The sequence below is a fragment of the Neolamprologus brichardi genome, chromosome 20, assembly GCF_056152115.1.
Source record: "Neolamprologus brichardi isolate AB-2024 chromosome 20, ASM5615211v1, whole genome shotgun sequence".
NCBI classification, from domain to species: Eukaryota; Metazoa; Chordata; class Actinopteri; order Cichliformes; family Cichlidae; genus Neolamprologus; species Neolamprologus brichardi.
The window spans coordinates 32,292,382-32,314,481 of NC_142123.1; the positions used below are offsets into that span (position 1 = coordinate 32,292,382).

The following is a 22,100-nucleotide window of genomic DNA, read 5'->3' on the forward strand; positions in this document are numbered from 1 at the left end:
GTTAGCCAGAGAATGAGACGGTACTCAAAGAAAGGTCAGATCTGGAAGAACAGCAAAACTTTTTATTTGAGGCAAAGCTTTCAGTAGCTTTTATTAAATTTGACTGGTGGTTGTAAACATGCATGCTACTGCTTTAAAATTACTAACTTCTCAAAGCTTTCTGTGTTTACCCCCCCCCCCCCCCACACACACACACACACACACACACACACTTTTACAGGTAATTGAACCAATAAAAAAGGTTGTTCTCTTTTAGTCCAAAGAAAACGAATTAAAACAATAAATCAGCTATATTTACAGCACTTAGACAAACACACAGCACTTATAATAATAATAATAAACTTAATAATCCTATATCTAAGAGCATGGGCACTATCAGCAGCAAAGGTGTTTTAAGCTTTTAAAAGAGGCGCAGCAGCATTTATTTAAATGTGACAGTTTGTATGTTCCTGTAAACGCTAAGATTAATTTGTAAAAAGCCCTGCAGGAAGGTTTAAAGTCTAAGAAAGGTTTTAGCTTCGTGCTGTGGGAAAGTTTAAAACTTAAAAAAATCTGACGTCACTTAAATGATGGGATTACTTGATTCTGTGGTAAGAAGCTCAGACTGAGCAGCTTCTTTGGTTCAGGGGCAGTCTGCGGTCCTCTCGGACGGATTCTTGTCACTCACTTATTTCGACCTTCTCGTAATTATCGCTTTCACCGTTTAAAAATATCGCATTTATAATGAGGCGCGACCCCAGTCAGCAGGTAACAAAACTTCGTCACTTTGACAGAAGCTCAACAAAGCCGACTCTTTGAGGAACCGCTGGTTTCGGTGTGTGCGCGCGTGCGTGTCCCTGAGGGGAAACCGCCCCGCTCTTTCCCGTCAAGATATCAGCGCGCGCTTCCTCCGATAGTTCGTTGAAACAAATTCTACGAATTCTTCTCGCGGGATTTGAATATTCATGAAGGCGCGACTTGAATGTAGCCGGTTCAAAACATTGAGCACACGGCTCCGCTGATTGACACGGCTGATTGGACAGTGAGGGTGTAGTGGGCGGGGCAGCGTTAGATCGCTTTAAATAAGGAACAAAACACTGTAGTAGAGCAGCGAAGGCGGTCAACAGAGACTGAGCGGGTTAGTTAACAGGGTTTTGACTCTTCTGTGAACGCGTTTCCACCGCATTAACCAGGAGTAAATATCTTTAAAGGACTTTTCTGGGATTTTAAAAGCATAACGCTTTAATCGGTTAAAGACGGAAAATCATCATTAAAAATCTGAAGAGCTATTCCGCCTACAGGAGAATGGACTTTTATTAACTTCAACTTTACACTTTACAAAATGCTGGATAAGAGAGCCATGGAGTTCGACTTGGAGGAAGAAGTCCGAGGAAAGAACGGTGAGAACTACAAGAAAGGTTATATGTGTGATTAAACATGTCAAATAAGGACGTGTAAACTGGTTTAATTTGCCTCCAAAACGCAGTAGCTGCTTTTGCACGCTGCAGCCAGACTGCATGCAAAAAACAGCGATTTTAACAGCCCGCTCAGGGGCTGTGAAACGTTTAAAATCGCTGAAATTTAAAAAGGGAAACCGTTAAAGGTGGCGCTTTTAAAATATTAAGTCCCGCTGGATTTGTTGGAGTGCATTAGTCCGACGTTATAAACGGTTATTTCGGTTATTTTAGTTTGAGAAACTGGAATATCAGACAGATATCGGAGTTGTAAACTAAAAATAAATGTGCGCAGTGACGTATTTTGTGTACATCGGTAGAAACCTTAAGGTATTTTGAGTTTCTGTTGTCTTGTTGGGGAATGTAAGTGTGAGCCATGCACTGATGTGACCTTTGTGTTTTGGCCCTCAGTGAAGGAGCCCTTCCTCAGTCAGTATCGCTGCGGTCCTCTGCTCGGCAGCGGAGGTTTCGGCTCCGTGTTTTCAGGCCAGAGGCTCTCCGATGGACTACAGGTAAATAATACCCGCCTGTGTTTATTCATTTATAAGAGATGCGCCTTTTCTCCATTATTATTGCTCGAGAATTCCGATTTTTATTTAATATTTTACTTCTTTTTTGTCCATCCAGGTTGCCATTAAGCAAATTGCCGTTGACAGAGTTCAAAAGTGGACCAGACTGGTGAGTGATAATTTATTTTTAAACTAAATGTGTACCAAAACGCACGAGGTGTTTTGAGTGACGCCTGTAAACAAAGCTCAGATTGTTTAGCTCCGCCCTCTGCCGGTGGCTCCGGTGAACTGCAGGTGTGGGCGGTGGTTGGGAAATGTGTAACGTCACGGTTTGGTAAATGACACCTCAGGATTTCCCCACTATCACCACCACCTCTTTAGTCATTTATTATTCATTGCGAATTCATTTGGGTTTCCCCACCAATGCAAAAAACACCTGAAGCCACCTGTAGGCGAGTATTCAGGGCACAAAAACACCAGGCTGGAGTTTCTGATTTAAAAACCCAAACGTGTGACTCAGAAAGTCCTGAAAACAGAGTCAGTTAATTTGCATATTAGTATCAGTCACTATGATTCCCGCTATGACTCATTTAAAAACTAGAAATTAAAAAAACAACAACAACAAAAATTAGGACATGATCTACTTTAACAGATTATTTCTTTATAATTTATAATCGATCTTCCTCTTTCCTCCCCTCAGCCAGATGAGGTCAATCCCGTTCCGATGGAGATTGCTCTGCTGCAGCAGCTGTCAGAGGACGGGGGCCACCCTGGGGTCATCCGCATGCTGGACTGGTTCGAGGTGGAGGGGCAGGGCTTCCTGCTGGTGATGGAGAGGCCGCCGCACTGCCAGGATTTGTTCGACTTCATCACGGAGAGAGGAGCGCTGTCTGAAAGCCTCGCACTCAGGTTTGCGCTCCCGTCCGCCACCTTTGAATGATGCTACTGCGTTCTGCTGAGGTCATTTTCGCTAACGTCCTGGTTCTTTGTTCTTCCCGATAGGATTTTCCATCAGGTGGTCGAAGCGCTTCGATTCATTCACTCCCGCGGCGTCGTGCACCTGGACATCAAAGACGAGAACATAGTGGTAGACACGAGAACGATGGATATCAAGATCATAGATTTCGGGTCGGGGGCGGTGCTTAAAGATACGCCGTACAGAGAGTTTCAAGGTACCCAGTCACTCTGAACCCATAAACCCATAGCTTCTTCTCACCCTCCCCCTACAAAATCCCTCTCAGTGCCTCCAAGTTTCACGTTGTAACCCTCCTCGTCTCACTTCCTGCGTCCTTAGGAACTCGGGTCTACAGCCCCCCCGAGTGGATCGCATCGCAGTGCTACGAGGCCGTCCCCCTCACCGTCTGGTCTCTGGGGGTTCTGCTCTTCGACATGGTCTGCGGCGACATTCCCTTTGAGCACGACATGGAGATTTACAGAGCCTGCCCCAGCTTCACCAGGCGCGTGTCAACAGGTGAGCATCAGGTTCTTCTCAACAGGAGTTTCCTCCTTCACAATGACCGTGGGGTTCAGGGTCACATGACCCCCTCCTAAATATGTGGTCCAGTTTTTCACATCCTTTCTCTTTTGTTTTTCCCACCAGGATGCCAGTCTCTCATTCGCTGGTGTCTCTCCTTCCAGCCGGAGGATCGTCCCACTCTGGAGGAGATTCTGTCACACCCCTGGATGAAGGCAGGAAATGACAAAGAGGAGGAGGAAGAGGAGAGGGGAGGCCTGCGTGAGGAGCACGGCTCCCTTCCCTGTCAATCCCTTTGAAGTGTCAGGACTCTGGACTGTTACGGACTTGAGGATCGCCGATTGGGCGCGTTCCTGATCAGTTTCCTGTTTGTCGCATTAAACCTGGCGGCACCTTCGTCTGGAAGTTATTTATCTCAGCTGGTTTGCCTATTTATTGATTATTTATTTTGGCTCGGGTTTGTTCCAGCTGTTCCGGGACTGAAATTTAAAAGTTCGGACGGACAACCGGCTCCCCCTACAGGACGGAGGTCACATAAGTAATCACAACGGAGCTGCTGCTGTGATGGAAGTCGCTGATCTGCAGCTCTTCTGAAAATCTTTCGGGTCGTTTGAGTCGACTCCGAGGACGACAAACACTGACTTTATTTATTTTATTATTTTTATTTTATTTTTATGTGCCACAGAAGAAATTCGACACAAACACCTGCTGTTACTTTACACTGTGAAGCTGGGTTTTTTGAGGTGATACTGCTTCACTTTAATCTTAACACTGTTTTCAAAAGAAATTCAGCCTCTTTATATTTTATTTTTTTATTTTTTTAAGCTGAAACCTGCAAGCTGTGACTTTTTCAATCACGCTTCAGGTCACTGAGTCACTCTCAGTTTCAGCTTCGATTTATCAGTAAAATGAAAATTCTGTGTTTTTAATGTGGAAAAAAGACTTTTTCATTTTCTGATGTGAAGGTGGTTTCATTGTTAAGGTGGGGATTTTTTTTTTTTTTTCCCACGTCCTGTTTTGTTGCGGATGTGCTGCCTCTGTAGATACGTATGTATTCAGTTTTTCTATGGTGAAAAGAAGAAAAAGTGACTCATCGGGGTCACTTGGTTCAGTTTATTTACATTAAATAGAAAGTTTGGATCAAAACAAAACCGATCCAACGTTTGAATAAAAGATTCATTCATTTCATCATGTTGTTCTATTTTTTGTCTTTATTTAATAATAATTAATAATGGATTGCATTTATATAGCGCTTTTCGAGACCCTCAAAGCGTTTTACAATTCCACTATTCATTCACTCTCACATTCACACACTGGTGGAGGCAGCTACAGTTGTAGCCACAGCTGCCCTGGGGCAGACTGACAGAAGCGAGGCTGCCATATTGCGCCAACCTGCTCTCACCTGTGAAGACACCGCAGTCCTACAGCTGGACCTCGTAGCTCTTCTTATGTCGACTCCAAACAAGCTGCACGACGCTGGGCTGTGAGCAGAGAGTCTGTGTCTGAGCAGTGCTTTTAATTTGCTTTTTCATGTAATAAGCTGCTGCACCAAAACGAAGCAGTTAAATGTCGTCGTTTATATTAAACACTGTGAGGACTGTGAGGTTATGTCACCTTAGTCTTGTGTCTAAGAGCAGAGATCAGTGTCTGAGTGCTGTGGGAGGTGAAGTGGTTTTCCTCGCCCTTCCAAAGAAGCCCCGAGGTGACGCTTCAGAAGAAACTGGTTTGAAACTTGAAGCGCTTGATTGGTGACTTGTTAAAACTGGAAATGCTGCCTCGCTGCACAACATGCAATCAAGAAGAGTTACTGAAATGCACATGAGGTGCTTTACTGCGTTACTATAAGCATGTACTGTACAACAATCCAGCAGGAAAAACTACTTTTACAAAGAGAAACATGAAATATAAAACAATGAATATAGGTATACGTCACAAATATGACATAAAAATGATAACATAAGTATTTTTTTAGTCACTTAGTAACTGTAGTGACAGAAACGTCAACAAACTCAAGTGCAACTGTAAGAACCTTTGAGACAAAGTTATTAATGATATAATTGTTGAATACAAATTTAAATTAATAAGAGGAAAATTCTAAATTTGGGATTTACGGAATAATAATTTTTTTTTTTCTATAAACCCTGGAGATGGGTGTGTGGTAAAATCTCAGCAGTAGCCCATCTGGCAACTATGCCACATTCAAAGTCAGTTGACTCACCAGTGTTACTCATTCTGATGCTCAGTTTTAAGGTACAGGAAGCAGATACAAAGAAAACATGAAGAATTAATCAAACATGATGTTTTTGTTGGAGAACCAGCAGAATAAAGAAGCAGAGAGGAAATTATTTGATTAACAGTTTAACAGTTTTTTGATTGATCAGGATTCTTATTAAATAAATAAAGTCATTTTAGTTTTTTATTTTAAAAATCACACAGTGAAATAAAATCAAAAACAGCAGACTGTCGTTCATAAAGGTAATCTTCACCCGTATGTGTGTGTTCGTTCATTGGGTGAACGTCTCCTCCATGTTTGACCAGGAGGTGGCGCTGAACACTCAAACCATCTGACAGGTGAGGTCCCACCAGCAGCCAATAGGAAGGCTCCCTGCTCAACCTGGAGGATAAGGAATTGATTGTTCGTCTGTTGGTAGAGGAGGAGAGAAGGATGTCTCACTCTGACAGTTTCTCTGGAGCTCCTGGCGTCGAGCAGTTTATGTCTCACACAGAAACCGGCATCAACCAGACGAACCAATGAAAGGATCGCACCCGGGCGACTGTTTCAAAGACGCCCGAAGCCTGCTGATATAAAACTACTCGGATTTTCAGAATAAAAACAGTGTTTATTTAACAAAAACCCAAATTATAAGAATAAGTCCGAGTTACGACTTTAAGGCGTTACTCCAGATGCTGTTTGTGAGTCACTCGGGCACTACTGTGTATTTTATCTAGATCAATTAAGGAGTTTCGGCAAAGTTATATGTTTAAAAATCAAATATATTAACACTAATATCCAGACCTCCCTCTGACCCGCCACCCTCTCCAGCTCTTCTATGATGACCCTGCGCAAAAACACCCCACTTAGGAGTTATTTAGAAGATTTACTCTAAAGAAAACAAACTGGAGGCCCGATTAAAGAATCTGGTGCCGCAACCTGGAGCCATGCCTTATCAGCATGGGCTTATCAGCAAGCACCTCGTGGCCAGGACTTAACCCACGGACCCTGGCTGGGCTCTGCCCGAGTGAACTGCATAGGTCCACCCCACCTGTGGGTCCAACATATGGGTACTGGCAGTCAAAATGAGGCTTATTTTATTTTATTATCTTTTTTTTTATTTTACAAAGAGAACCTGTACATATATACAAAATCGCGCGTGTATATTTGTTCGGCTTTGTATTTTATTTTACAATACTTTTTTTGGCACACGTGACCTTCCATAGCATGGTCCTCCCTTCTTGCGCCCCGTTTTCTCCCACAGCGTGAGACCTCCTGCTCTCCGCTCCTGTCTCTGCAGCTGTAGTCTCTTCAGTTCCTGGACACCTCGCATATTACACGAAGTATTTTTCTCCTCCTGATGATCCCGGTGGGTCCTCCGGTTGTTCCTCCGCAGCCTCCTCTCTCCTCCAGCCCAGTATTTGTCGGACGGCCCCGGCGCTTTAGGCCGCGCAGTACGTCGGAGAACGGGAGCTCCGGTGGGGTCTAAACTGAGAGCGGGGCTAGCTGGTGGGCTAACGGAGTGTTAGCCGAGCAGGCAGCGGTGTAAGGGCTCGGTTCGCAGGGCAGCACAGGGAGCGCAGCATGGCCGTGGGGGACCTCAGCAAGACGGGAGAGGAGAGGACAGCGACCCGCGGTCAGAGTGAAGGTGAGCAGTCCTCGGAAGGAGAGCCGAGAGCTGGGATAACTTCACACGGCCCTCACGGCTCCGAGCCTGGGTCAGTGGGTGAATTAGACTCGGAGGGATGTAGAGTTTAAAAACAATGAAATTGAACTTAACATAAATTAAATATAATAAAGTTTCTCTGTCTGTTTTAGCAGAGTGGTGGAGGCTAGCTAACTACCTGCTAAGCCAACCAGAGTAAACAGACTTAACGACGACTTCAAACTAGTTAACCAGAAACATTAAACGGTGTGCTAGCTAGCTAGCTAATGCCGATAGTCAGGTGTTTATTAAATAAAACTTTAGGTGATTTTAAACGAGTGAAAAATAAACAGCAGCCTCAGCAGGTAGCGGCTAACTCAGCAGCTAACTAGTCCGTGTCTGTTAATGGGCTCTTGCCTGGCTGCTAACGCTAACACACTGCCATGATCAAGGTGCAGTGTGAAGGTGTGTTAGTGAGCGACGGCTGGTGACGTGGACTTTTAGCCCGGCGGAGTTTGTGGTTTAAAACACTCACACACACGGCTATTCCTCTGCAGAGAACACACACTCCTCTGTGCTCACCCCCTCCTTCTTAGTGAGTGTGAGTGTGTGTGTGTGTGTGTGTGTGTGCATGGGCTCGCAGGCCGGGCCAGCCACGGAGACCTCAGAGCCAGGTGCACTCAGGTAGAAACTTCCGGACACACCCTGGGAGTAGCAGAGAACCCGTTCGAGCTGATAAACGGCTCCGAATTGTTTAGAAATGTTGACAAACGCCACACCTTTGGCACACCTGAGTGGCTTCACACACCTTAGGACCAGAAATAGACACAGCATGCAAACAGCCACCAGAAGAAGTTCCAAGGAGGAAAAACTGGTCTACTGTTCCATACTTCCACAACAGACTTATGTTCCCACTGGGCCTCTGTGGTTTTACTGGTCTGCATGAAGCTGACATATTCATTACTGCATACACAGAAAGGCAAACAGCTGTGTGACGCTCTTGTTGAGTCTGTGCCATGAAGAATTAAGTCAGATATGAATGTAAACAGGGGTATTAGCAACATGTGCTTAATAAAAAACCTGTGCTCTTGGTAACGAAGCCTGCTTGGCGTGCAGACATGAGTGAAACCTGCACCACCAACACCACCACTTTCCTTCAGTGTCTCTCAACAAGGTGAAGGTGATGCTGCCTTCCTCCTCGGCTGTTTCCCATTGCCATCTAACGGACCGCATTGGACCCTTTGACGGGCCGGTTTTGGCCCCCATGCTGCATGTTTGACACCCCTACAGTACAGTGTTAAAGTTGCTTTCAGATGGAAGTAAAAGATAAGAAAGCTGCTCCTGAGAATCAAGTGAGTGTTTTACTGAAGGATTAAAAACTTTGCACTGAGGTTTAATTTTCCATCAATGGTAAGCCAATCAGTCAGCCGCATCGTGGCCTGTGGATGCTAAACATGCATCGTGTTAGGCCTGCAGCATATGTTGCCATGGTGATATACCACGCTTATTTTTTAAAATGGTTTATTAGTTCATTTTATTTGTTCGGTCCACTCAAGTTCTGTTTGGTTTCTTTGTGGCCCACAAAATACCCCTGATGCAGTCACACGATCCTAAAGCGCAGCACCTAAACTTTGCTGCTCTTTTGTAAAATCTCTTCCTTGTGTGAAAACTGTGGTGAACCTTACGGTGAGCTCTTGTCCTGTAGTTAACAGACGGTTGAAGTACATCAGCCTGGCTGTGCTCGTGGTCCAGAATGCATCGCTCATCCTCAGCATCCGGTACGTCCGCACGTTGCCAGGCGACCGCTTCTTCACCACGTCGGCCGTGGTGATGGCGGAGGTCCTGAAGGTCCTGACGTGTCTGGTCATCATCCTACTGCAGAAGAGACGTGAGTAAATCCTACTGAGCTGCTTTCTTGGCTGTGGAGTTCGAAGAGTTAGTTGTAGCCTCGCAGGCTTTTGTAGCTGTATGAAAAAACTGCATTAATTGATTAACTGATCAAAAATACTTAAAAAGATACAATTGATTAATCATCTTAAGGAACTTAACAGACATGCCGAGCTTCTCTTTGCAGTGTTTGATAGACAAAATAATTAATTTATTTTAGGAGATGATATGAAAATGAGTTACTTGGTTAATTACAGGAATATTCTTTGCTTGCAGTGAGGGACGGCTTTAAATTCAAATAGTGATTTGATTTGGGTGGAGTTAAAACTGCCCTGACCAACAAAGCAGCAGCTTCCTCTTGTTATAATTATTCATACTAAATAAATACTCCAAAAAACTAGTATTTCTATTTAAAACTAACAAGGGCAAATATTTACATTTCATTATGTTTAACCCCAGTTTGGGTATAAGATGCAAAGCAGCCTCCTAACACTAGGGGGCAGCACCCCATCCCTCAATTTTGACAGCAATTTTACTTTTTATTGCTGTCATCATAGACCTGAGCTGCTTCGGAGGCTACGATCAAAGATCAAAGATCAGCAGGTGCAAAACCAGCCTTTAGCTCCGCCCCTTTCTCTCTGCAGTAAACGTGAAGGAGACGGTGTACTTCCTGATCGACGTCATCGTGGTTCAGTACAAAGACACTCTGAAGCTCGCCGTTCCTTCTCTCATCTACACTCTGCAGAACAACCTGCAGTACGTGGCCATCTCCAACCTGCCGGCCGCCACCTTCCAGGTCAGACCGCGTTCACAGAGAAGGCGCTCGAACCTGCCTCGTCTCTGCATGTCTGTTGTTATCGAAACAGCCGGGTGATTAACGGGTTTGTCGATTGACGGAAACATTTGGCATCTTTTTATAAACTGAAAGGTTTAATCAAACCAATAAGTGTTCTGGATCTGCTGTCATTTGATTCTAGTCGGACATAATCAATATTTCAACAGGAATGAAACTTCTAATAGTAATTTCATTTTATTCTGTTCATATTTTTGGCATTTTTCAGATATTTTAGGAGCAATTTTCTTTACACGTTACTATCTTGAGCTGCCAAGTTCTTTAATAACTTGTAAAACTTTTAATGCACAGACTTGCAGACACTGAGATTTAATAAATGCTTCAGATTTAAACACAGTTAAATGGTGACTTCCTTTCCCTCCCTCAGGTGACCTACCAGTTGAAGATCCTCACCACGGCTCTGTTCAGCGTGCTCATGCTCAGGAAGTCTCTGTCCAGAGTTCAGTGGATTTCTCTGCTGCTGCTGTTTGGCGGAGTCGCCATCGTGCAGGTGAGCCACCGCCACCTGCCGTTCCCAGAAGCCCTGAAATTTAAGTTAACAAATCAGGCGGCTGCTTTGTGTAGCCACAGTTCACAGAGAGGTTTAAGCCTTTAAGACCTACCATAGGACCAAGTCCGCCAGAGCTTATATTATATTTTTACATGCTGTGGAGCCATTTTTGGGAGCATTTCAAGTTGCTATACATCAATACAACCATTATAGCCCAGATTTTAATAATATGTCTGCATTAAGTGTATAGTAATTACATAAATTGCAAAAAAGTGCAATAAACTACCAAAAAATTGAAAATCGTTTTTGTTTTTTTAACATATATTTCTAGTTAGAGAAATTTAAGAGGCTTATCCCTCAAAACTGTAAATACAAAAAAGTTGCACAAAATAGTTTCCCACCACAGGAAATTTATTTTGAGTGTCTTCATAGTTTTATTTTTGAAATACACCAATTTTTTATATACTGCAGGAAAAACAAAAATAAATATTATAATGCAAATTTGCAAAAAAGCAGCATATGCATCAAAATAAACTATTTCCAGCAGTGCAATATGAGTCCTAAGCATCCCAGAAACGACACAGAAAGTCATAAAGTCAAACATAACTTTTAAAAATACCAGTATAGGCTCATGAGGCCCTGATGGTAAAAAACTACATTTCTGCGAAAATGACGTCACTTCCGGTTTCGGCCAGGTCATGGCGGACATGCGATAGTTCGCGCTGACGTCTAATCCAATGTAGGAAGTGTTATGAACAGCTGATCGGATCGGCAAAGCGTGTTTCTGGAATATTATGTTTTTGTTGCTGCAAGTGCTTTTTATGCAGTTTTTGCAAAACTATATATGGAAGGAAACTGTGACCGAGGACAAGCTGATGGCATAAGATGTAAGTACAACTCCTCCGGTTTCATATGCAAAAAAAATTATTGCACTAGCTCACGTGGTTGCAGAGCTACCGGGATTTAAAAGTAGTTACGCAAAACAGAGCGTGCTGCTCTGACCGGCTTTAAAGGTTTAAGAGCGTCTCTGCGGTTTCTGTGGCTCCAACTTTTAATGCTGAAATGAGCTGCTGCGTTTGTGACGTAGGTGAGGGGGCAGAAAAAAGCGGTGGGAGGTGAACAAACGGGCGTAGTTAAGCTCTTCAGTCGTAATCATGTGGGAACCTTTCAGGGACGACGTTCCCCGTAAACATGAAGCCCGGCTCGAACACTAACCGATGCTGACGCATTGATCATCTCTCTGCAGGTGCAGCAGGAGGGCAACAAAGAGGCGTCGGTGAAGGACACCTCCACTCAGAACTACACCGTGGGCTTGGTTGCCGTGGTGATCAGCTGCTTGTCGTCGGGATTTGCCGGCGTATACTTTGAGAAGATCCTGAAGGGCAGCTCCGCCTCCGTGTGGGTGAGGAATGTGCAGCTGGGAATCTTCGGCACGGTGCTCGGCCTGCTGGGACTCTGGTGGAATGACGGCGCCGCCATCGCCGAGCGTGGCTTCCTGTTTGGGTACACCAGCATGGTGTGGTGCGTCATCTTCAACCAGGCGTTCGGCGGGCTGCTGGTGGCCGTGGTGGTGAAGTACGCCGACAACATCCTCAAGGGCTTCGCCACCTCCTTCTCCATCATCGTCTCCACGGTGACGTCCATCTACCTGTTCGGCTTCCATGTGGACGTGCTCTTCACCGCGGGGGCGGGGCTTGTCATCGGCGCAGTCTACATGTACAGCCTCCCCAAAGCGCCTGCCGGCTCGGCGTCCGCGAGCTCCTCCTCCTCCTCCTCGTCTTCCACGTCCGAGAAGACGGACATAGACGCAGAGATGGAGGCGTTTCTGCCAAAGTCAGTGCTGGTGAAGTGATTCCTGTTTCTGTCTGCTCTCTCTCTTTTGGGCATCTCACTTCCTGTGTGCTCTTGGCGGGGTCAAAGGTCAAACTGGGCATCTATCAGAAAGAAAGAGGTTCATCTGCTGCTCGCTCACCTGCTTCCTCACCCCTCTGATGGCCTCCCGAGTCATCCTCCTCCTGACGTCCTGCTCGCCTTTTCCACACCTCCTCCTGAGCTCAGCCTTCCCTCCTGGCCTCCTTCTTTCCTTACCTCCTAACCTCCTCGCCTCATCTGGACTATAGGATACTGCGCTGTCTCTTCCCCTTTCTTTCTCCTTTCTCTGCACCCCTGAACAAAAAACACAGACCTCCTTGCTTCCTTTCTCCTCCTCCAGTAATGTAAAGGAGGAGAAGATGGCCTCCTCAGACCTAAAAACTAAACCACCAGAGGAGAGCTGCTCCCTCCTGTATCGTCCTCCTTTTTGGAGGATGAGAGGGTGAGGAAGGTTTGGGTTTTTACCCCTCTCTCCCTCTCTTCTATCCTGCTTTTTCCTCCTCATCACTAATCTCTCCTCTCTCCTCCTCAGAGCTCAGGGAGGCGTGTCTCCTCCCTCTGCTGTCCACATCACAACCTAACTGCTCAAAGCACAACGGCAGCAAGAGGAAGAGAAGGAGGAGGATGAGGAAGGAGCCACAGAGTGTCAGAAACCCTCACCACCCTCAGTCTGTTTTCTCCTCCGCGGCGTCTCGTCAGCTCTGCCTTAAAGCTCTTTAGTAAATGAAAAGAGAATCGCCTTACGCTGAATATCGATCATATGTTGATTATTGTTGTTGCTGGAGGACAACGGCAACCGTAGTCTGATGGAAAGTTTTCACTGTGCAGCCCCCGTACATTTAAAGTGTGGTGTTTAAATTCCACCTTAAAACAGGAAAAAGGGACGGTTTCTATGGGAACCCGAAGTGTTCAAGCAAAAATGTAACTTTGAATAAGTAGTTTACATGTTTGTAAGCTTGAAGTGATGTAAGAACTTTTTAATAGACATTTTTAACCTAAAGGAAGTTCAGTGAAAATCACAACAATTTAAAATAAAAACGCAGCATTTGTAAATAAAAGTCACATCAATAGAAACAGAATCAGAAAGTTGAAATTTAGAAAGTGATAAAAGTGTCATTATGAAATGCAAGGAAGACAAAACCACAACATTTAATTACATTCAATCAAAGGTACATTAAAAATTCAACATTTTGAAACTATTTAGTCTTATTTTATTTTTCTGCAATAATCAGAAATGAGCTAAAGTCATTTATTGGGCTGTAATGAGCTTTTGGCTCGTTTGTAATCGTGTGTTGACTAAAAAAAGCTGAATATGTGGAGAAATCATAGTAATGAAGACTAAAAGCATAAATAACTCTCTGCTTCCTTTTTTGTCTTTAATTCTGAAGTTCTCGCAGAAGTCTGCTTCCTGTTTGCCGCCAGTCTTGCCCCTTTCCTTTTCTCGGCTGCACAGTGAAAACCTGCGGGGTGAATCGTTGCTCCTCCGGGCGCGTCTCCGCTGAGGGACTGTTTGTGTTGGTGCCTTTTCTCCTCATCTGTACAGAAGCCATACGACTGTGTTGGTGTAAAGTTCGCGGTGTACAGTTACGGGACCGTCCGGGAGGCTTTGCTTTATCTGCAGCTCCCGTGTCGGCGGGGAATGTGCTCGTTGATTGGAGCACCTTTAAACTGCGATCATAACGTGATGTTTGTTTGTTTTCGCCAAAATGTCCTGCCGCAGGCGTCTTGTTGAAGAAGGCGTCCTGCGGTGGCGTCCTGAATGTTTTTTCTGCTCCTGTTTGTCTCGATCATGTCGAGGCGGTTGTGGATTTTTATCTTTGTGTGCGTCTGAGCTGCTTCTCGGTGTTTACGTCGTTCAGCTTTGGGAGGAGAGGTTAAGTCGTTTTGGTCTCCTGATCTCTGCAGCAGGTTAAGATCCTGTGATTACAGCGAGTTTTGTTTTTCCTCACATCCACCACCGTCGCCGTGTAGCAGTTTGCCTCTGTTGTTATTTAAATCCTGCCAGCACTTGACGTGACCCCGTCTCTTCACGCTGGCCTGTTCGAGCCCCCGAGTGGACTGATTGGTCCGTTAACACTCACCGTTATCAGCCAATCACATTAGCCATCAAAACATCTGTGTGGAGAAAAGAAAAAGCTCTAAATTAAGAAGGAGCTGGAAGGAAAGCTAGCTGTGTGCGGATAAAATGCTCCATCTTTAACGTTTTTATACAGGCACAGCATTTACTGAACTACATTTCATTTAAAGCAGTTTACAGGTTATTATTGAAAATATAAATCTACTAATAAATTCTACTAAAATCTTGTTGATTAAGCAGCTTAGCATAAGTGAAGTGAGACGGTCTGCACTTCAGGCTCTTGTCACCACAGCGCTGTAACTGCAGCTCGTGACAAACTGCAAGATGCAAACTGATGCTCATATGAAGCTATTCACTATAACTGCTTCAGGCTTCACAATACACTACACATATATGCTGATTGACAGTTGCTGCTCTCATGAGCCGGCAGCGGAGTCATGTTAACACCACCCACCAGTTTGGGCTGCAGCAGCGCCCCATTGCGCTCTCTGTGCAGCAGGAAGTGGATACAAAGGGGAAAGGGAGACGGATGCTAGCAGGCGTGGTTCTGTCGCCTCGGCTGTGTCAGAGTAAACACGTGTAACCAAATAAGACGTGTGACTGTGGATGCTAACCTGCCTGAGGGGAAGGTGCGCTCTGCACATTAATCTGGCTTCGTGTGTGTGGTGTTAAAGTGCCACATTAAGTGCGTCTTAGATTTGTTCCTCGCAGCAGCTCTGCAGATCTGTAAAAGCTTCTTACTTAAAAAGGTTTTTTTCCCAGTGGAATACTTTTCTTGAAAATGTTGCCAGTTTAAACTAAAGTAGTTACAGTTCTCCTCACTTACAGTTAAACATAAACCACTGATGTGTAAAGACGACAAACTCTCAAATACAAGTTCACTAACTAAACCTCTGATAGATGTTTTTATTTTGTCAGAAAAAACTCAATTAAACCTAAAGTGGGATAAATGTAGCTCACAGTCTGAGCTCGATTATTTCACGAGAAACTGACCTGAGGACGGAGAAACGCGGAGACACAAACACGAAGCCACATCTCCCAAAGCATAAAAATGAACTTTAATTATTTTTCCGATTTCTTATCATAACGATTGAAGGCTCTTTTTCTGTTTTCAGTGTAAGATTATCAAATCAAACTGTGAAGGGACAAAAAAATGTTACTTTTATTTTCGGTTTTTGTAAAACGAGCAAACAAAAAACCTCCAGCTGACACTTTCTCTCTGGAAGTCTGAAATGAATATCTATCATACATAATAATATATAAGCTGTTTTTATTTAATGTGGGAATCTTTGGGGTGGTGGTGAATGAAAGGAAGAGGAAACCCAGCAGGAAGCTTCAGATTTCAGCCAGAAGAAGCTTTTTGTTCTAAGCTCTTCTTAATGACATAAATTTCTAGTGAAAGTGAGTCCTTTGAGTTCTGTGCGGCTGATAAAGGATCATTTCTGCACTTCTGATCATTTTAATCTCAATCTGACATTAAAATGTCTTTATGTAGACCTATCAGCTGATTTATATCAGAGGGATTATGATGGGATGTTTATTTTTCATTAAACATCACATCATAAACTTTACATCTTTTTTTTTCATCAACGTTTTCTTGTGAAAATATAAACTTGAATCCCGATTTTCTCTCTTGCAGTGGCTTTTTCCACCTTTTTAGAATAACAAGACAACATTGATTCTTCTTTATTCACTCGAGGTAGAACCAGTGATAAACATCTACTTCTGCTCTGTAAAATAATCCTGTCACATCTTACAGATTCATTGTCGTTTGTTCCTCTTTACGTTTATTTTACCTTATTTTTCTCTACATTAAAAACTAAAATATTGCAAATTATATAAAATAAATTTTATATAGAAAATGATATTGACACAGGCTGATATCACTTTATTTAATTACATGAAAATCCATATTCATTTGATTTGATTTTTTCAGCACAGGCTGAAATTCAGATACTTTATCTTCAAAGTCAGTTTCCAGGTTTCCTCTCCGCTGACGCTCTGCAGCGCCTCCTGCTGGCAGCTTTAAACCACATCCTCGGATCAGATCCTGCTGCGGTTGTTTGTCCTCGGTGGAGATCTGCCTGCAGGATCGGGTTTAGTTTCCTCTTCCTGTTGGTTTGAGTTTGTGTGAAATCTGTGTGAGCTGGTTTCATCTCTGATCTGTTTGCACTTGATTGTTGATTTGTATCAATGCCTCTGAATTTGTAAATACTTCCTTTGGTAAAAGTTTTATATAAATGAAGACATGGACTAAAAACTGTGCAGTTTGTCTTAATTTAAAGATCAGTGATAGTGAACGACACACAGTGGCTGTATCCCAATTCAGGGTCTGCAGCCTTAAAGGCCGCATTTTAAGGCCGATTACGTCACAGCGACGCGCCGAAGGCTGTCCCAATTCAAAGGCTGCTCGAAATGCGGCCCTCAAATGCGTCCTTCATTTTAAGGACGTGGCGGTGTAGACTTCGTGGCCCAACATATCCCAGAATGCATAGCGCGGCGGTGGGTGTGGATAATTTTGCCGAAAAAAACGGAGGATTAGGGGCGCCCGAAGAGTAAACTTTAAGTAAATACTGAATATTATGTCACTTATTTATGTGCAAATGTTTAATAACGAAGAACATTAAAACATTACTGTTGGCCACATGTCAGCAAAGTTATGTGACATTAGTGACGTTTGTACTAACTTGGTTTTAAAGCCTTTACTTTAAAATATCCGCCGTTCAATAGCTGAGCTTAATCAGAGAATGATCAAAGCTCATGTAGAAACAAACAAATGAACAAAAGATTTTCTCCTTCATTTCTGTCAAACAAAGCTGTATGAAACGTTTCCAGCTGTTAGTATCATGGTTGCTAGGCAACCTGGGCAGCGCAACGGAGGCTACACCGTCCCATTTCACAAGCCTCGCACTTCCGGCCTTAGCGGTCTTTAAGTACGCGGCCCTTGAGGATCGTTGAGGCTGCGTACTTTAAGGCTGCAGACCCTGAATTGGGAAACAGCCGTAGTCTGCTCTCAGGTTAGAGAGACGATTTCTGAGAGTATTCGGAAAACTTCGGGAAAAATCGGAATTTAGAAGATACAATCATGGAGAAAAAAAAAGTCTGGACTTCACAAGTCTTTAAGCCTTTGTGGGAGTCGGCAGGTAAGGTGTGATATTCCAGCCTTTTATTCCAAATATGGAGACTTTAGTCTTTTTTTTCTCCCAGTTTTCTCCCAACAGTGCTCCGATACTCCAGTTAGGACGATTAGTGTTCTGTCTTCTGGAAATCCTCCTCTGTATAAAATAACGCAGCTCTGTCAGAGAGAGAGCAGAGCGCAGGGAAAATATGAGACGCTGGTTTAAACCAACAACACTGTATTTAAACATAAATATTAATATAGAAATATTTGATAAGTTTTGAGTTGTTTTTTTTTAATTTATGAAAACCTGGTAAAATTGCGAAAAGAACATTTTAAATATTTTCTTTCTAATTTATTACTTTTTGATATTTTGAGGGTTTTTACAGCTTACATTTTTTAAAAACAATATTTATTTTTATACATAATATGACGTTATAAAAGTTATCAGAAGTGATCACTGTCTTTATGCGGACGTGGGGGAATCGGTCCTCAGGTTTAGTTGGATCCACGAAACTTTAACAGGCTAAAGAATTTTGTTCGTCCTTCAGTAAAATGATTTTTTCTGGCAGCGCTAAAAACACCGACTGTAGGGAGATAAGTGACGGCTTTTTAAACGCTCATTGTTAAAGCCTCCTGTAACAGTAATGTTGTGTAACTGTAACTTATTATTTTACCTGTAATTAGTTTTTACGTACACTGACCCAGAGACTAAGTTACATGTAATGTATTATATAAGCTACGTCCGGTAGCCATGGAGATGTTTCTGTATCATCAAGCTAAAAGAAAACTAACTCGTTTGTACAATACAATTACAATACAATTTTATTTATATTCAGAAGGTCGGTGGTTCGATCCCAGACTGCCTCCTGGCTGCATGCCAAATATCCTTGGGCAAGATACTAACCCCATATTTGCCTACTGGTGGTGGTCAGAGGGCCCGGTGGCGCCTGTGTCCGGCAGCCTCGCCTCTGTCAGTGCGCCCCAGGGTGGCTGTGGCTACAATGTAGCTGCCATCCCCAGTGTGTGAATGACTGAATGTAGTGTAAAGCGCTTTGGGGTCCTTAAGGACTAGAAAAGCGCTATACAAATGCAGGCCATTTACCATTTATATAACACATTTAAAAACCACAGGTATGCCAAAGTGCTTCACAGAATGAGTTAAGAGCAATAATAAATACAAATATAAAGCACAAAATACATAAATAAAATATACTAACAGGCGGGTGACATAACTAACCAATAATACACCAGGCATAGTAGGCACTAGTGAAGTCCACACACAATGCTGAAGGTTAAAACATAAACATTAACAAAGTGATAAAGATAAGTTCCAGTACACTAAAAATGTGGGCTCTAGGAGGCGGGGCTAAACAAATAAATTTTTAATCGAGATTTAAAAGACTGAATTGTATCAGACGTCCGAATAGCTAGGGGGAGGTTATTCCAGAGGTAGGGTGCGACAGCGGCGAATGCGCGGTCACCTCTGGTCTTGAGCCGAGATCTAGGTCCTCATACCTCATACCTTTGTACCTCATACACTTACCAGCCACTTTATTAGGTATACCGTGCTAATACTAGGTTACTTCCAGAATTGCTCTAATTCTTCATGGCAGAGAGTCTATATTGGATCAGGAACACTACTCGGAGATTTTGGTCCGTATGGACATGACGGCATCGCTCGGCTGCGCACGCGTGATGTGCGCTACATTTAATCGGGATCAGGTGACTGCAGAGACCGTTTGAGTGCAGTGAATTGATCGTCAAGTTCAAGAAAGGACTTTGAGATGGTCTGATCTTTCTGACATGGTGTGCGATCCTGCTGGAAGCAGCCATCTAAAGATGGAGCACTGTGGCCGTAAAGGGATGGAGATGGTCAGCAGCAGTGCTCGGGCAGACTGTGGGACGTTTGTTTGGGAAAATCCAGCAGATCATCAGATTCTTAGAAATACTCAGAGCAGCTGGTCACTTACTTCCGCTTTCTTCTTCACTCTGATGCTCAGTTTGAACTTCAGCTGGTCGTGTTGATCATGTTGATGTTCGACAGTTTGAAGCTCGAGTTCTTGGCTCATAGATTTCTTTTATATACTTTTATGTAATTACTAGAAACTTTGACCATATTTAATATGAATCTCCAAAAGTTGATTCTGTTCATCTGGACGTAGCGTCTGTGAGCTACGTCCAGATGAACAGAATCAACTTTTGGAGATTTACTTACCTGGATGATTGAGCATCCAACAGAAAACAAGGTCAAACACGAGTCCTCATTGAGTAAAGCTTAAATACTGCAGTGCCTCTGTGATGTAATGAAAAGAAGATTTGAAACATTCAGCATGTGTTGTAGCAGCCAGGGTGATGTCTTTATCTAACCACCTCCTCCTCCTCCTCCTCCTCCTCCTGTATCTGTTCTGTAGGTCTGCAGGTAAAGAGAAAGGATCCTGAGATGGACCCCTGCCACCACCTGCCTGCTGAGATCCACACATTTCAGAGTGCCCCCACTTTCACTCAGAACCACAGCACTCCTCCTGCATCTGCTGCACTAAAGCTGAAGTACTGTAGTCACAAATATTCTTCTAATAGTTTTCAGCTGCTTCTCATAAAGAAAACACTCCAGCGTGCACCATTAGGTGATTATTTGCCTTTAACACAACAAGCACAGCCGATAATGAACAACACACCTGTGGTTTGTTACGCTGTGACACTCATCCATATTTTTTTTATTCAGCCTTTTAAAGATTTCAGGAGCCAAAGAATAAAACTGAGGTGACGGATTTAATCAAAATGAATTCATTTCAAAAGTAAAGGCAAAAAAAAATAAAACCCAAAAACATTTCCTCCAGGAAAGAAAAACATAGAAAAACCAATTTTAAAAAAAAAATCTAAAGGGAACATTATGGCACTAAATCAAAAATATTAAATACTAATACTAAATAAACACTAACACAAATTAAAACAAAAACTCCTTTATTTTTTAAATAAAGTGGTCTATATCATTTCAAAATAAAATCATTTGTCATTATTTAAATCTGACAAATTTTTATTTTCTGTATTTTATTAAGTCAATTTTATTGTAGTATATAAATTTAATAAAGAAAATAAGTTTAATATTGGTGATTTCAAAACTGATGACTGAACATTTAGTTTATTTAAACTTGAAAAATCATCAAAGTTCTTTTAGAATAAAATATTATATAAAAAACCACAATGATACAGGATATGAAGGAACAACATAAAACAAAATGTTATACTTGAATGACTGATTAGGGGTTAATTCAGGCTTCGGGTACTGAGGGAAGCTGAATGACCACGTTTGTTTGATCGTGACCAAAGGAATCGTTTTTAGGATGCATTGGAAAGTTTCAGCTGATCGAAGCATAAGAACTAAAAACGTTTCCTGTACGCTCGGTTTGCACCGACTCGCAGTGATCGTTTGATAAAACAGGAAGGATGAGTTAAAAAAGCAGCTCATAGATGGAAGAGAAACCATTTCTCTTAAATCAGATGCTAACATGAAACACTAAACACTCCTGGTAACCGCGAGAACGTCATCAACACGTCAAACGTCTTTTTGAAGTCGCTGACGTTCATGCACAGAACGCCTCTCTGACTCCTTTTCATTGAATGTTGCTGAGGATTTCTACGAAAAGTGCCTTTAAGTGACCGTTTACAGTGTTTCCTCCTCAGGGTGCGACAGTATTTTATGCTTAACAACTGAAAGTTCGACATGTTGTGATTGTAATCGTATTCAACTCTGTGCCTTAAAGATTTCTCTTTTTTTCTGAGATGTTAAAGGAGACCTGTTCTGCTTTTTTCCTTATTTCATGTCATTTTAAATGATCCAAATGCCGAAGTCCTGTACGCCGCTCTAAACACTTCCAGTTTTTTAACAGGAAGTGCACCTCACACATTCTTAGTCCTTCCTCTCTCCCTGAAGTTGACCAATCAGGAGAAACCAAGCTTCAAGTGTAATGCAAAGATGCATTATTTTATGTGAATCATGCAAAGCTACTCTGATAGAGTTCCAGAATAAAAGCTGGAAATAAGTTGAACAGGTCCTCTTAGAGAGAGATCTGAAACTCTTGAGGCCATTAGTTTGAATTCTGTGAAGTGTTTTCATACTAACTGATGTTTTCATTTTTTAAGATATGACAGAGAAATGTTTTAAAAAAAATAATCTTTGTGAAATTAAACTGATGAAAACGTTCAGTGCCTTTTCATTTCTTAGTCAAGAAAAAAATCGATGATGTGTTTTTAAAGGTCACAGACAGTTTTATAGACAGGCCCAGTGTTTTTTTAGAGGCTCAGAAATATTTGGGAACGTCTAGAAGCCTCCACCCTGGAGATGCAGTGGTTTGATCAGATCGTGAGCCATGTCCCTTATTCTCCGTACTTTCCTTGTTTTCATTCATTTCATTCATCCACAGATTTTCTTCCAGAGCTGTGCCGACTCGTTAAAATGTTTTTCTGGGATGTTTGTTCTTGAGTGTAACGGTGGTTTGCACCGTTTCACAAACCCTCTGTATTTCCTGT

At 42.8% G+C, this 22,100-nt stretch overlaps 2 protein-coding genes across 3 annotated transcripts; both read left to right on the forward strand.

Moving 5' to 3' along the window:
• Positions 1-927: 927 nt before the first annotated feature.
• Positions 928-4,571, forward strand: pim2 (Pim-2 proto-oncogene, serine/threonine kinase). Its single transcript, XM_006803723.3, has 7 exons — positions 928-1,379; positions 1,845-1,945; positions 2,061-2,111; positions 2,643-2,851; positions 2,945-3,114; positions 3,237-3,413; positions 3,543-4,571. Exons 1-7 carry the CDS (start codon positions 1,322-1,324, stop codon positions 3,713-3,715), a joined length of 939 nt encoding a protein of 312 aa, XP_006803786.1. The 5' UTR covers positions 928-1,321; the 3' UTR covers positions 3,716-4,571.
• A 2,322-nt stretch (positions 4,572-6,893) lies between these two features.
• slc35a2 (solute carrier family 35 member 2) lies at positions 6,894-21,714 on the forward strand. 2 transcript variants are annotated; one of them, XM_087833609.1, is made up of 6 exons: positions 6,894-7,276; positions 8,979-9,161; positions 9,805-9,956; positions 10,381-10,503; positions 11,750-12,336; positions 19,985-21,714. In XM_087833609.1, exons 1-6 carry the CDS (start codon positions 7,213-7,215, stop codon positions 20,010-20,012), a joined length of 1,137 nt encoding a protein of 378 aa, XP_087689735.1. In that variant the 5' UTR covers positions 6,894-7,212; the 3' UTR covers positions 20,013-21,714. The 2 variants fall into 2 exon arrangements, with proteins under 2 accessions (XP_087689735.1, XP_087689734.1); XM_087833608.1 differs by lacking the exon at positions 19,985-21,714 and adding an exon at positions 12,908-16,701.
• Positions 21,715-22,100: the final 386 nt, after the last annotated feature.